Source organism: Silurus meridionalis, chromosome 13 (assembly GCF_014805685.1).
Source record: "Silurus meridionalis isolate SWU-2019-XX chromosome 13, ASM1480568v1, whole genome shotgun sequence".
Lineage (NCBI taxonomy): Eukaryota > Metazoa > Chordata > Actinopteri > Siluriformes > Siluridae > Silurus > Silurus meridionalis.
Window position 1 is genome coordinate 6,734,933 of NC_060896.1, and position 16,414 is coordinate 6,751,346.

General features: G+C 39.8%; 1 protein-coding gene across 7 annotated transcripts in view; it reads right to left on the reverse strand.

The window, feature by feature from the left end:
* shank3a (SH3 and multiple ankyrin repeat domains 3a) overlaps positions 1-16,414 on the reverse strand; it is a 288,699-nt gene that overhangs the window by 139,797 nt on the left and 132,488 nt on the right. Inside the window, exon 1 of one of the 7 annotated variants that reach the window (XM_046863932.1) lies at positions 14,737-14,905. The exons of 5 other annotated variants lie outside the window; for them this stretch is intronic. In XM_046863932.1, the coding sequence (XP_046719888.1) occupies positions 14,737-14,817 (81 nt within the window). In that variant the 5' untranslated portion in view covers positions 14,818-14,905. Of the gene's footprint in view, positions 1-14,731; positions 14,906-16,414 lie in introns of those variants that run through there. One more of the 7 variants, XM_046863930.1, reaches the window with a different exon arrangement.

Below are 16,414 nucleotides of genomic sequence, written 5' to 3' on the forward strand. Positions count from 1 at the left end.
TAATGATTATTCCATCGATGAATCGAGTAATCGGACAAGAAGAACTTTTTCTTTATTAAACAGCAATAGTAAATAAAAGAGAGAAAAATAAGACGGGTCTCTAAAAAAACCCAAGTGATTTGTTTCCTTTTTCAGAAAAATTTACATTTTTATTGCTGAAATTGCAATACAAAAATATCTGTGAAATCAAAACCCCATTTACTGAATTTAATTGCTATATTACATCAAAATGCATATACAAATATATAAATAAAAAAATATATGAATAAAAATATAAAAATTTATTTCAAATGACTTTTAAAAAGGTAACAGTTTTCTTTATGTTTTAGTTTAAATTGATCCCAAACTTTGGAAAATTTCTGGAGATTTTTTTTGGCCTGAATCTTCTCCTCACCCCTCGCTGTTTTCACCCCGTTCCTCCATTTTTTATTCTGCAGTGTCTTCTATGTTGTATAGAAGCCCGTTTTCACCACATAACTTTTTTTTTTTTTTGCCTAAATCTGACTTTTTATTTTCGCAATTCTGTTTTTTTTCTTGCAATTCCAAGTTTTTATTTCCCGTGATTGTGACTTTATTTCTCGCAATTGCGTCATTATTTCTCGTAAACATCCAACATTTCTGGTGCTTCCACCGGTAACCGTGTTGTCGGCCAGAAGTTTGAAGCTGTTGGTGTATGAACGAGGTTCCTCTGTTCATCTGCTCTCCTCCAGAACTGATTGCTAGAGTTCTCTCCAGGAATAGGAGGCTAAGATTGATACCATGCGATTCTATAAATATCTATCTATCTATCTATCTATCTATCTATCTATCTATCTATCTATCTATCTATCTATCTATCTATCTATCTATCTATCTATCTATCTATCTATCTATCTATCTATCTATCTATCTATCTATATGACTTGCTCAAGTCAAAATAGACAGGAAAGGTCTGTACATAAAATCTTAATAACTAATCACTTCCACAGGCTCTATATCATTTTACTCTACCTGCACCAAAAACAACCCAGATGTTGGAGATCAGATAACATCAGGCTAGATAGATTCCAGTCACGGTCATGCTGCTTGTGATTAAAAATATTTGAGAATCATGAATACATAATACTGATGAATTTTCCATACAAAAAAGCATGCATATGTTCATCTCAAAGAGCTAGCTCAAAGAGTTGACTCATTTACAAACAACACAGCACTACTAAGCAGATAACAATCCCGAAACATACTGTGCAAATAAAGAAAAGAAGGTTTACATTATTTAAACTCTGTTTGATTTCTCTGAGGACCTCTGGAGAAAGAAAATGCTGCTTTGCAGTGCTGTGGCATTAGTTATATAAATGTTGACCACTATAATGAAGCATGCATTGACCTTTTAGTGTACTAACGCTGATGCAGATGCACAGTGTAGGATGAGAGTGAGGATCCTGCACCCAACTCAAGTGTTCAGCTCTTGGTTTTGTAATTATAGCAGCAATATATCGAGAACTCAACTATGTGTTTCCATTAGGCTAATGGTTTATACTGGACAAAACACTACTGAGAGGTAACAAGTAGCTACGTGAGGGTTTTTTGGGGGTTTTTTGGTGTATGCCTATATTCTTTCCCATTCTGATTTAATGCTGTTATATTTTAAAGGGTTCCCTGGTGGTCTAGTGGTTAGGATGCGGCGCTCTCATCGCTGCGGCCCGGGTTCGATCCCTGGTCAGGGAACCAACCCCAGCCATTAGGGTTGCACAAGCCTTAGTGCCAGTCCCAAGCCCGGATAAATGGGGAGGGTTGCGTTAGGAAGGGCATCCAGCGTAAAAACACTTGCCAAAGCAAACATGCGGATGGTCCGCTGTGGCGACCCCTAATGGAAGAAGCCGAAAGAAAGGTTTTTTTATGTGCATTTTAAAGGGAAAGTTGCTTTTATTCTTGTCATATGTACATTATAGCACTGTGAAATTTCATGTTACGAAGCTGGGGCATGTTTGTTTATGTTTGTCAGCATATGTGTGTGTATGTGTACAAGATTCTGATTAATGACCACCTTTTAACCCCTCTCATTGTTGAGGCGAAGAGTTGCCATGGTTACCTGCTAGTAACGGATCATTCACCTTGGTGGCTCATCCGCAACTGTTTTACTTACACTCTTTTTTGATTACACAGATGCTTTTTTTTTTGCACATGCACATGCACATGCACATACACATACACACACACACACACACACACACACACACACACACACACAAACTATGAGCAAAGTAGCATTATTATAATATCTACAAATGCTTGTCTGGCACCAAACGCACCCACCTTTCATTAATCAAGAGAGATACTTATATAAAACCTTGGAAAATCTCTTGATATGTTCTTCATCAGTTGTACAGAGTGTTACTTTGTGGAGTTTTGAGCGCTCAATCCTCGTCAGGGTTTTGTGATGGATCCAAAGACTAAACCAGAAGCATTAAGTGCTAGGCAGGAACACATCCAGAATGGAAGAATAGTCACAGCCATCAAAGACTATGCACTTAGCAGCATATGTTTGAGAATGGGGAGGAAACCAGACAAAATGAATCGTACAAATACTGTAAAAAAACCTTGTGGATGTACTCTGTACTGTGTATGCTTCCAAATCTTACATTTTCTTTCTGTTTGCTAAATGTGGTGTGGTGGACACCTAATACTGATAAAGCCAGGCTTTTTTCACAATGCACAGCAGGTGTACTATTTCACCCATGGTCCAATACTATCCATTCACAACTTTTAACAGCTATTCCAATTCACACTCTAAGCCTTATTTATAATGGAATAAACAAATCAAATTGATCTATTATTTCTCTTCCAACACCAGATGGCAAAAGGGAACAGAAATATTTGGCCATCGCTCACCTGGCCATGAGTGCAGCGCAGGCTGGACGAGCTCCTCCAAACCCCCCTTTTCACGAGCCGATCCCAGCAATTCGGTTTGAGCGCATTGCTATTTCCAATATTTCCATTAATGTGCAGAACACTCTAGTGTCACATGCATACGAGCTATACAAATCATCCACATTTCACAAGGTGATATTTGCATGCATGCTGACCCTGAGTGCTGCTTAATGGGTTTCTATCATGTTTAAAAACAAAACCATCAGTAAAACCAGAAGATATATTTTATCATTTGCAAAATGTTGAATGCTGAGAAAAGTCTGAATCTCAGGACGATGTAACACACTCAGAGGGAAGCACCGCCTACCCTATGATGCATATATGAGCTCACAGGTGGCAATGATTGACTAGTGTTGCTGTGACTGACAGAAGAGACTGCTACGCCGTCCTACCCACCCAAAGAGCAGGGCCAAAATTGCTCTAATGACTCCAAGCTAAAGATAGTCATGGCATTGTTAAGATTCAGGGAATACGCTCTTCTGTCGCACATTAGCTTCTGGTTCTGTGCGATCAGTAGATTTATACAGATGTTTATTACTGCAGGATTGATGTTGCTATTGTAGCTCACTGCATTCCCATTCTTGTTCTCTTCATGTCATGTGGTATATCATCGCAGCCCGGGCAGTGTGCTGACACATGGGGAATTCTAACACTGTGCTTCTTAATACAACACACCAAAAACAAACACACTCCAAAAACATCACTGGCTAAAAATTCCCTACAGGAATAAACGGTGAGCATAAATCTCATTCATCTCAATAAAATACAGTGGCAGTTTATTTAGCCTATGCTCCTAAAAAAACAACAACAAAAAACAACAAAAACCCTCTGACACAGCAGTACTGTTCGTACTGAATCAGAAATATGGCACACTTCATATCTTCATAAAATCACCTATTGTGCTTTATTGGTCTGGTGACTTTACACCAGAATGTTCAGCCTCTTAAACACATGCAAGAACAATATTTATGCAGGATGAAGGTAACAGATTTAAATGGGGGTGTGCAAGATTCTATAGGGAAAAAAGTGCTCTCACCTCATGAGCTGGAGAGCGAGCAACTTTCTCTCTGTGTGTTCTCAGCATGCTGGATGGAGGAGTGTGTGCTCTGATACACACACACAGCACACAGAACCTCAGAACCTGCTGACTGACCAACTGACCACAACAACACAACCCAAGGCCCAGGCCAACTCTTTCTCTCTCTCTCTCTCTTTTTTTCTCTCTCTTTTTTTCTCTTTCTTTCTTGCACAAATACTGATGTGTTCTACATTACCCAAGAAGGAATGGGATCTTGGGTAATGTAGATGCCCATCTGGCAGATACACATTTGCAGATTTACTCACCTAACTAACAAAAAAACAAGCCAGGTAATATAAAGTGACCAAGGATAAAAGTTAAAATCGTACCTGTTCTTAAAGCATTGACCTTGCTTGAAAAAGTAGTTGCTGTAAGAATGAACAGATTGGGTTTTTTTAAGGCATATGCTTTTATACATGTCCTTAATGGGGTATTAAACATTGCATTTAAATCATTTAATTTTTTTATTTTTTTGGTGATGTACGACTGAATGATGTTTATAAGCAGCTCTATGCTCTCCACTTATTTGGCCAATTGCTTACCTCAGCACTTCATATAAACATTGATAGGATAGATAAATAATATTTTTGTGCCTGTGTGTGTGTGTGTGTGTGTGTGTGTGTGTGTGTGTGTGTGTGTGTGTGTGTGTGTGTGCGCACGCACCTGCACGTGCCTGTATATACATGTGCAAAGTGAAACGGATGAGTATGAGTGGAATGCAAACAGTCATCAGATACCAGGCAAAAAGAAGAAAACAACAGGCTGATTCAGCACTGCATCTGAGCCACAGATAAACACAAGCTGCTGAGCTGAACACTGGCCATTATACCAGCCTGGACTGCAGACCCAACACTGTGTAAAAATATCAACAAAACATTGTTCGTCTAGCCAAACTGTATACACAACACTGTATTTCCAACACTGTTTAAAACATACCCAACACAACACCCCAACACTGTATACTCAACACTGTATAAAATATACCCAACACTCCACCCTAACACTGTATACACAACAATGTTAAAAACATACCCAAGGCTCCACCCCAGCACTGTATACTCAACACTGTTGAGAACATACCCTACACAACACCCCACCACTGTATACTTCTTCTTCTTCTTTCGGCTGCTCCCATTAGGGGTCGCCACAGCGGATCATCCGTCTCCATTCCACCCTGTCCTCTACATCTGCCTCTTTCACACCAACTACCTGCATGTCTTCCCTCACCACATCCATGAACCTCCTCCTTGGCCTTCCTCTTTTCCTCCTACCTGGTGGCTCCATCTTCAACATTCTTCTACCAATATAATTCATGTCCCTTCTCTGCACATGTCCAAACCATCTCAATCTCGCCTCCCTCACCTTGTCGCCAAAACATCCTACATGTGCTGTCCCTCTAATAAACTCATTTCTAATCTTGTCCCTCCTCGTCACTCCCAACGAAAACCTTAACATCTTCAGCTCTGCTACCTCCAGCTCTGCCTCCTGCCTTTTACTCAATTCCACTGTCTCTAATCCATACAACATCACAGGTCTCACCACAGTCCTATAAACTTTCCCTTTCATTCTTGCAGATACCCTACTATCACAAATCACTCCTGTCACTCTTCTCCACCCACTCCACCCTGCCTGCACTCTTTTCTTTACTTCTCTAACACACTCTCCATTACTTTGCACTGTTGACCCCAGGTACCTGAACTCCTCCACCTTCTCCACCTCTTCTCCCTGCAACCGCATCACCCACTGCCCTCCCTCTCATTCACACACATGTACTCTGTCTTACTCCTACTGACTTTCATTCCCCTTCTCTCCAGCGCATATCTCCACCTCTCCAGGCTCTTCTCAACCTGCTCTCTACTCTCACCACAAATCACAATATCATCTGCAAACATCATAGTCCAGGAGACTCCTGTCTGACCTCGTCCGTCAACCTGTCCATCACCACTGCAAACAGGAAAGGGCTCAGGGCCGATCCTTGATGCAGTCCAACCTTCACTCTGAACCAGTCTGTCGTACCTACTGCACACTTCACTGCCGTCACACTGTCCTCATACATGTCCTGCACCACCCTTACATACTTCTCTGACACACCTGACTTCCTCATACAATACCACAACTCCTCTCTTGGCACTCTGTTGTCGCTTTCTCTAAATCCACAAATACACAATGCAATTCCTTCTGTCCTTCTCTATACTTCTCCATCAACATCCTCAAAGCAAATAAGGCATCTGTGGTGCTCTTCCTCGGCATGAAACCATACTGTTGCTCACAGATGGTCACCTCTTCTCTCAGCCTGGCTTCCACTACTCTTTCCCATAACTTCATGGTGTGACTGATCAACTTAATTCCCCTGTAGTTACTGCAGGTCTGCACATCTCCCTTATGCTTAAAGATCGGTACCAGCACACTCCTTCTCCATTCCTCAGGCATCCTCTCCCCTTCCAGAATCCTGTTAAACAATCTGGTTAAAAACTCCACTGCCATCTCTCCTAAACATCTCACGCCTCTACCGGTATGTCATCTGGTCCAACCGACTTTCCATTCTTCATCCTCTTAATCGCTGCTCTCACTTCCTCCTTACTAATCCTATCTACATCCTGCTTCACCAACTCCACATCCTCCAACCTTCTCTCTCTGTGATTTTCCTCATTCATCAGCTGCTCAAAATACTCCCTCCACCTTCTCAACACACTCTCCTCACTAGTCAACACATTTCCCTCTCCATCCTTTATTGCTCTAACTTGCAGTACATCCTTCCCAGCTCGGTCCCTCTGCCTGGCCAATCGGTATAACTCGTTTTCTCCTTCCTTAGTGTCCAACCTCTTATACAGCTCCTCATATGCCTTTTCCTTGGCTTTCGCCACATCCGTTTTTACCTGCTGCCGCATCTCCTTGTACTCCTGCCTACTTTTCTCATCACTCTGTCGATCCCACTTCTGTTTTGCCAACCTCTTTCCCCTAATGCTCTCCTGCACTTCCTCATTCCACCACCACGTCTCCTTGTCTTGCTTTCTACTTGCTTTCCACCACTGTATACTCAATACTGTATAAAGCATACCCAACACTTCACCCTAACACTGTATACTCAACACTGTATAAAACATACCCAACACTTCACCCTAACACTGTATACTCAACACTGCATAAAACAGACCCAACACTCCACCCCAACACTGTATACTCAACACTGTATAAAACATACCCAACACTCCACCCCAACACTGTATACTTAACACTGTATAAAACATACCCAACACTCCATCCTAACACTGTATACTCAACACTGTATAAAACATACCCAACACTTTATCCTAACACTGTATAATCAACAGTGTATAAAACATACCCAATACTTCACCTTAATACTGTATACTCAACATTGTATAAAACATAACCAACACTTCACTCCAACACTGCACTGAAACATACCAAGCACTTCACCCCAACACTGTACATTTAACACTTTAAATCATACACAACACTGCTCAAAACATGCCCAACACAGTACATGAAGCAACCCTAAACACCTGTTTAAAACATAACTACTACTGTACAACCAACACTGCTCAAAAGATACAGACACTGAATGCACAACACTGATCAAACATTAAACATAAGTGTTTCAGTGTATTTCCTGTAAACCCCCACTGCACTGCCAACACTGCATACCCAACACTGTATTCAATGCTGTACACCCTCGACTGCCCAACACAATAAATAGTGTTTGCCCTTTCCAGAAAACTGCTGACAAAATATTTTATGTATTTAGACCACAACAGACAGATTTTTATCACAACCAGGACATAATTGATAGCACACAGCCAATGAACAGATCTGACACCGCCAGGAATAAACAAACATTCTTAATGAAACATCACTTAAATAAATCTACCAGTGCATTCGGTTGGCAGATCCTCTCAGATTGGTCATTAAACATGATTTATCATATCCATCATGTGCTGAGTAGTTCTCAAAACGTTTCTTTCAATGTAATATACACGATCCTGATAGCAATTACTGCATATCTTGTGCTTAGGTGATAAACAGTGATAATAACATCTGACACGTTGTGCACAACATCTTGAGTAATACACAGCACATGACCCGGAGAACAATGTTTTTGTTCGAGTTGCTGACGCGTTCCCGTACTGTTTCTGTATCCTCACGGTGGGTTAGTTCTGACTTATCGCTCTATTTTCCAGTAGACTGCTTCACTCAACGCTTGATTGATGGCTCCTGGAGTGATCCATTTGTCTTAATAGGGTTTCGGTAGTGAAGACTATTTGAGACAGAACTGCAGCGGCATGTGTGCTTGAAGGTGCATCAAATGCACAGACAGAGACGAGCGCACACAGCAAAATCTCGACCCTGATTTATCACCTACAATATTCATTTCATTCAGAGATGCACAAATTAGAAGGCATCAACTCTAGGGAATTTCCTGCACACATTCACACATACCTAGAGAGCAGGAGACACAAATGTTGCACTTTCCCAGTTCTCTCTCTCTCTCTCTCTCTCTCTCTCTCTCTCTCTCTCTTTTTCTCACTCTGTTCATCTACAGAAAAGCTTTAAAGCAATTACAGTCCCACCATATTTTGTATAAGATATGTATAATTAAAAAAAAAATGGTCCCTGACAATTTGATTCACCCTGTTTCACCATTACGCAGTAAAAGTAAACAGCAACACTGTATTGGAACAATAAAGAGTATTTCACAGTGCATGCTAAAAACTCAATATGTGTTCTAAATCTTGCAGCCTCAAGGAGGCAAGGTGGGCTCTCAACGAAAAGAGGATTTAATGACTTGAGCTGCCTCTTTGCATTCATCCTCTGCCTCATACTCACTGCACAGCATTGGAGAAGATGTACAAGTAAGAGTGAAGGTTTTCAGACCGATAGCGAAACCTATGACTACACTCAATTGATAAAAAATACAGCCCTAAAATGTTTGTTCATGATATTCAGAGCAGATTTCTACAAAGGTGTTTTAGTCACGTTTAAAAAAATGTATATTTAAGATTACGGGTCTTAAAATATCAATATGAAGAATATTTCAAGATTAAAATGAAAATTACGAGAATAACGTTGTAACAACACGAGAATAAAGTCGAAATATTTTGAGAATAAAGTCGAAATTACGAGAACAAAGTGAAAATGGAATATAGGAATAAAGAGGTAATATTTTGAGAAAAATCACAAAATTGCAAAAAATGTTTTGCTGATTTGCATAAAATTTATATATAGAGGATTTAGTTAAATCCTATTTTACATTCGCATTTAGCAATATGAAAAAATTATGTGTCTTTTGGCACATCAGCATCAGAGTTGTACTTAGTAAATGGACACTGCAGCGGTTATGTAGAAAACTTTATTTATTCAGAATAAAAAATTAGACAGACATTTAAGAAATTGGCAACCATTGACTCGAAGAATATCGATGTGTACATCTGCGTCAAAAACCTCTCATTAATATGACTTTTTTCTAAATATTACAACGTTATTTTCATGTTTGACATTTTTTCTCAAAATATTACAACTATTTTGACTAGTTTGATTTAAGTTTGACTTTTTTTTTATATATTACGACTTTATTGTCATAAGTTTAACTTTTTTGAATTATGACTTTATTGTCATAAGTATGAGTTTTCTCAAAATATTATGACTTTATTCTCATTTATGACTTTTGTCTTAAAATATTAAGACTTTATTTTTATGTTTGACTTTTTTTCCTTAAAATATTATGACTTTATTGTCCTACTGCTATGACTAAAATCGTAATCTTAGATTTTTTATAACAGTGTGTTTTCTTTTCATGATCTTTGTCTAAATTTCTTTATAACTTAATATATACAGTACGATTAGCTCCAGTGGTTAAGGCGCTGGATTACTGATCAGAAGGTCAAGCCCCGGTATCGCCAAGCTGCCACTCTTGGGCTCTTGAGCAAGGCCCTTAACCCTCTGTGCTCCAGAGGTGCCGTATCATGGCTGACCCTGCGCTCTGACCCCAGTTTCCAAGCAAAACTGGGATATGCAAAGAACAAATTTCACTGTGCTGTAATGTATATGCGACAAATAAAGGCTATTCTAGATAGATTCTAGATTAGAACTGAACACACTGGGACAAAAAACTGTCAAATGAAGTATTACAGGGAAAGCAACCGACCTGTTATAACATTTGTACACGTCTATTTTTCACTTCTGTATGTCATTATGTTTACAAATCCTTGTCACTTGTCCACCCTCTCCGTTCTTAGTTTTCCCTGTCTCTGTGGAGTTTCATAAATTCTCCACTATATGTGTCTGGGTTTCCTCTAAGTTCCCGAGGTTCCTCCCATCTCCCATAAACATACAGTTAGGCTGACTGGCTACAATAAAATCCCCTCTAGGATTTAATGGATCGGGTGAATGTGACATGTGACTTCACATCCAGGGACATGCTGTCTGTTATCACATCCATCATGACCGTGACCAGGATAAAGCAGTGACTGAATAAATAAACTTATCATATTGTAAATTATGTAAATTAATTCTCATTAGTATTTGGTGACTGTTTGAGCATGACTGAAACAAATATCATGATGGTGATCAAACTTGAATTAATAAGAGTTAAGATTTATATAAACTTACCTTAGCTGCATTGACCAAATTGACTAAAATAAACCCAAATAAATAAATAACAATGAAATAAATAAAAAAATTACCACAAGCAACTTCTTTTGATGGCAGCCTATACAATGATTAGAGGTTAAAATAAAATACAATTAACTACAGAGTTTTGTCCGATTGTTTGTTTTTTGCATTCAACATTGTAGGTTATGCGACTTTTGAATACACGCCTAATGAAATGGCAATAATACTGTTAGAAGCTTCTCCCTTGTCAGTACAGATTTGAGCAAGCACCAGAAATCACACATAGTTCAGGAAGATTATCGCCCAAAAAGCGCCCACTAACAAACAAAAAACAACTGAGTAAAACCGAGACATGGATTTCTGCTGCAGAAAGCAATAAAAAGAAAGAATAACGTTCTGTAAATAGTTTGTAAATCTGACGTCCACAACTATTATGAGGGTAATTAGAAGCCAGATGTCTAGAATGGAATAAACAAGATTAGGTCATGATCAAGGAGTGTAAATATTAAATTAGAGTCAAGTTGAATTTATTTCAGTCATGTTTTTTTCTATAGCGCTTTTCACAACGGACATTGTCTCGAAGCAGCTTTACAGAATTTAACAGAAAAGGTGAATGATGTTTATTTATCCCTGATGAGCAGCCATGGGACTGTGGCAAGGAAAAACTCCCTTAGATGTTATGAGGAAGAAACTTTGAGAGGAACCAGACTCAAAAGGGGAACCATCCTCATTTGGGTGACATCAGAGTGTGATTATAGTCTTTAAACAATACACAACACTGGAGAGTGAGAACTAACATGAGCACTGGTGTGTGATTATAAGTAATGTTCTTTCTACAGTCTTATACAGTCATTTAAGATTATGGAACCAGGAGCTACTGATCAACTTATAAAATAGCTCAACATCTAGGATCATCATAAATCCAACACCAGCTTCTCCATGCCAAAGCCTTTAATACTTAAAGCGGTCCAATGTCCAAACTCCACATCAAGTGGGATCCAAATGGCGCTGGTACGTCTCTAGATGTTTGCGGGGTCGGCATCTACTTCCTTAAAGGCCCATAATCTTCATGAGGTGGAATGTGACTGGAGCTGGCGCAACCTCAGAATGCCTCGGGATGGATAAAGTCTTTGGCAATTTAGTGTTCTGGAGCATCCAGGAATGTGTTTACATAATCCAAAAAGAATTGGCATCATAATGCCATAACTCTAAACAAGCAACTGATACTGCTTAACAATCTGTAAAGGGTTATAAGACCATCTCCAAAAAAGATTTTAATAAAGCATTGTGTGAAACTTGGTTTATAAATTGGGATCCTTGAAAATAGTTGGCAATCTTTCCAGTAGGCATCGCTGCAAATTCAGTCGATGAAACTGCTTGACTGCTTTACACAATATCCAGCAAAACAGTGCTTGAGATTCACCAAAAAAATCTCTCACATCTCTGAATGGTAGATAAAGTCAAATTTACATAACTCTACTGATGGAAAATCCCCAGTGATGCATAAAGATAAAACCGTGTTCTCGATCAATCAGAGATAGCAGAAGACATTCTGGCACTGAACAGCTGAAAAAGCCAACTATAATGACAAATTGTAGAAATTCCACCTACTCTGAAATGAATAACCTGCAACGACTTATTCTCAACCAAGGGATGAATGGAAAAGCCAACATGCTGTCAAATCATGGTTGCATGTATCTGAGCTAGGAGCTGTTACTGTAGTGCAATAGCAGCCCTGGGGGGAAGTGGCAAAGAAGAGGAGTCGATTAAAAAAATGGTTTCGCTTTTAAGAATTTGATAAACGAACAAATTAAAACTGAATATTTCCTAATATATTTTATTGTAATGCAGCACTATAAGGCAGATGTTCGATTGAAGGAATATGGAGTCTTTTTCTTGTGCATATGTTTAACAATTATTGTGGGAACAATAACCCTTAAGTCTGCATTGTGATCTTACTAATGGCAAAATAAGCTAAAATGATCTCCTATATCTTATATCTTATAGTCATCGAATAGTGAATTGTGTCTCATCAGATTCGAATAATAGCCATTAATGTATTAAAGAAGTGTCTTCTGTACGAGTCTGTAACCCTAACGTTGGTATCGAAAGTTTCATAAGTCATAAGTCAGTGTGCCAAAAGACATTTTCCTGTGTCCATAGGGACAACGACACAATTCTGACCCTGTCACTGGGCTCTCCTCACACGTGAGTTTCTCGCCGGAAACACCATGATCTCACTTCCTACATGAGCCACCCACCCTACTCGCCAGATGTGGCTCTTGCGGATTTCGCCCTCTTCGAAGGTCGCCATTTTGACACCATTGCAGAGATCCAGCATGAAACGCCTCAAAAAGAAAACTTTCAGGACACATTCCAGAAGTAGTAGGAACATGGTGTGATGTATTGCTCTGCAAGGGGACTATTCTGAAGGTGGTAGTGTGTAAACGTAGATAAATAAATTCTTGTAAAGTGAGCTTGTCTCGAAACGTTTTGGTACCACCTCGTATATCATGGTCAGGGTGGTAGTACAGTCTTTTCCTGGAACACTGTGTGTAAGGTGGAAAAATATCTTGGATGGGACTCCGGTTTACTGCTGGGCACCATGCATATACACTTTTATACCGAGTGGGAATTTGGAGTACCCAATTCACCTACTGAAAGGGTTTGAGATTTTTAAGAAACTGGAAAACCTGGGGATATGGGGGATAATATGAGTAAGTCCACACAGACTTCAACTTGAGCTCAAGTTTGATCTAGGCACTCTACCACTGGGCCACACAAGTCAGTAGATGTTTATTTACAACACAAATACTTGCTAACATGCTTTGCTTGGGCAGTTATCTGGCAAGAAAGCTCTTAATGTATTACCAATCTAGCAAACACAACTTTTTAAATACTTATAGAAAAGAATCACATTTAAAGGTAGTTTGAAAGGAAAACCCCAGAGCTCAGCACCTGCCATTACACTTTTTTTTATATCTACATGTATGTTTAATGAAAAGAGTTTTTTTAGTATGTGGATATATATATGCAATCCAAATGCAGTAAAAAGAGGTTAAAAAGCCCCGGTCTCCTATACAATATACAGTATATCCACATTTAGAGTATATACTGTAGGGTCATATGAACTAAGCAGCACTATATGTGGAGGTGTGATCAGGCTGAGCTCCATCAGGCTTGATACAGTGGGGAATTCCAGCTGAAAGACATAACCACCCATGTGACCGACATAAAGACACACACACACACACACACACACACACACACACACACACACACACACCTCTATTTGTACCACTATGCTGCATCAATCCATTAAACACATGTACTCAGGGTCCTTTGCGCGCAAACACACACACATACACATACACACACACACACACACACACACACACACACACACACACACACACACAGATACAGACACCTCTATTTAAACCATTAAGCTGCGTCAATCCACTGAACATCTCCTACTAGTCCTGCATGCACACACATACACATAGACACACATAGACACACATAGTCACACACACACACACACACACACACACACACACACACACACACACACACACACACAGATTCACAGATTTACAACAAAGAGAATAAGTCATTAAAGGGAAGACAGAGTGAAAAAGGCAGCAGCGGCAGAGTGAGTGAAAGCAATATAAGAATGCAGCATGAAGAAACTTTTTTTTCCTGGAGTGGCATTGCCCTCTCACACTGCCTTACACTGAATTAACACTTCAGCTCAGCCTGCGATCCAAACATCAGTGCGGGGGGCTTCACATGGACAGTAAGACAGAGAAAGTGTTTAGAGAGGTGTCATGGAAGGTGCGAAAGAAAGTGTGGTGAAATAGACTGTGTGTGTGTGTGTGTGTGTGTGTGTGTGTGTGTGTGTGTGTGTGTGTGTGTGTGTGCATCTTCCAATAGTATGGTGGAATTTAAGTAGAAACTGCCCTGACTTTCTCACATTGATATTCCACACACACACACACACACACACACACAAACACACAGTAGGACTGGGGTGCAGCAAACATACATGCAGAGAGGAAGCAAGCAGAGAAAAAGAGAAAAGAAGGCGAGAGACAATTGCATGGATACCTTACTGTTGATTTTGGACTTCTTGCTGTCCTTATGCGCCTTCCACTCTCGGCTGTTTTTCCGTCCGAGTGCTCCCCCCATCTCATCTCATCCCATCCTCCATATGCCTTCTCTCCTATGCCCCCCCTGCCCTGTCCAGTTCACCTCTGTCTCCCTCTCTCACCTCCCTTCTTCTGTCTCTCTCTAACTCTCTCTGTCACTGACTTCTTGTCTGTGTGGAGTCCCGGGCTCTCTTGTGCACCCCCAGCAGGAGGAAGGGGTTGCTTTAGGATGCAGCAACAGAAAGGGAGAGAGAAAGAGGGAGGAGAGAAAGGCTTGTGTTAGCTCTCGGTTATGGAGCGAGAGATGGAGAGAGGGAGTGGCTGGATAGACTGCCCAGGGCTGACAAAAATCTACACATGCTCATTCATTCTGCTTCTCTGGAGCAGTGTGCATGACAGTGTGCTTTCAGTGTGTGTGCGTGTGTTGCTGTGCTTCACTGATGCCGAGCAGTGCTACGCTCGTGGGACCCACACACACACACACACACACACACACACACACACACACACACACACACACACATGTAGTCACCTGCAGTACACCCAGTGACTGTAACAGATGCTCTTGCATCTGCAACTGCTCAAAGCAGCTCCCCGTTAAATAGCATATCGAATAAAAGGGGTGGTGCATCTCTCTTTGGCTGACTACCATTGCTCTTTATCACACACACACACACACACACACACACACACACACACACACACACACACACACACACACACACACACACACACACACACACACACATGGGGTATCTTTACTTTGGCTCCAAAATCTATAGAATTTGATTTGTCAAATATGAACACACACACACACACACACACACACACACACACACACACACACACACACACACACACACACATATATATTTTTTTGCAGCAGCAGATATGTAACAGTAGCTTTACACTGCACTCTTCCCTGTGGAAAAAATATGCACATCAACCTGAAGATAACCACACAAACACACACACACACAAACACACATGTGACGTGTCTCATATTTAAGAGATACATTATTTATTTGATAAACAGCGTTTCATTTCGGTTAATTGCATAAGTCTTTCCAGCAACTTGAATTCCACCTTAAGCAAAGTTTGGAAGTTTAATTGGAGAAATTCCATCAGAAAGCAATTGGTTTCAGTAAAACATGTACTCAGAAATCATGAACGATTTGATTTAACTCCACTTTTATCATCTTAGCTTCTTATGTCATATGTTCCTCCTGCTATTATCTAATTAGCATATGGTGTAAGTCCAGTGCAATGTCTTAAATCATGCAAAAGAACATCAGTTAATGTTCAGTTATTCAGAACGGGAAAAGAATATGATGTAAATGGCTTGGTGGCATGGTTATCGCTACCAGATTTCGTAGGGATATTTCTTATTTTAGGAATAGGATATTATTTTTAAGAAATCTGCCATTAAGAACACACCACCATATGCAAACCTTAGCAAAGTTATAATAATAACAAAAATAATTAACAACAATAATACTATAATATTAATTATATTTCTAAAATAAAATAATAATTATAGAATTATAATGATACAAATTTAAATAATTTAACCAGAACACACTGGAATCTGCATTTGAAAAAGAGTATTATGCAGTCAGACAAGAAAAGACAGGCATGTCAT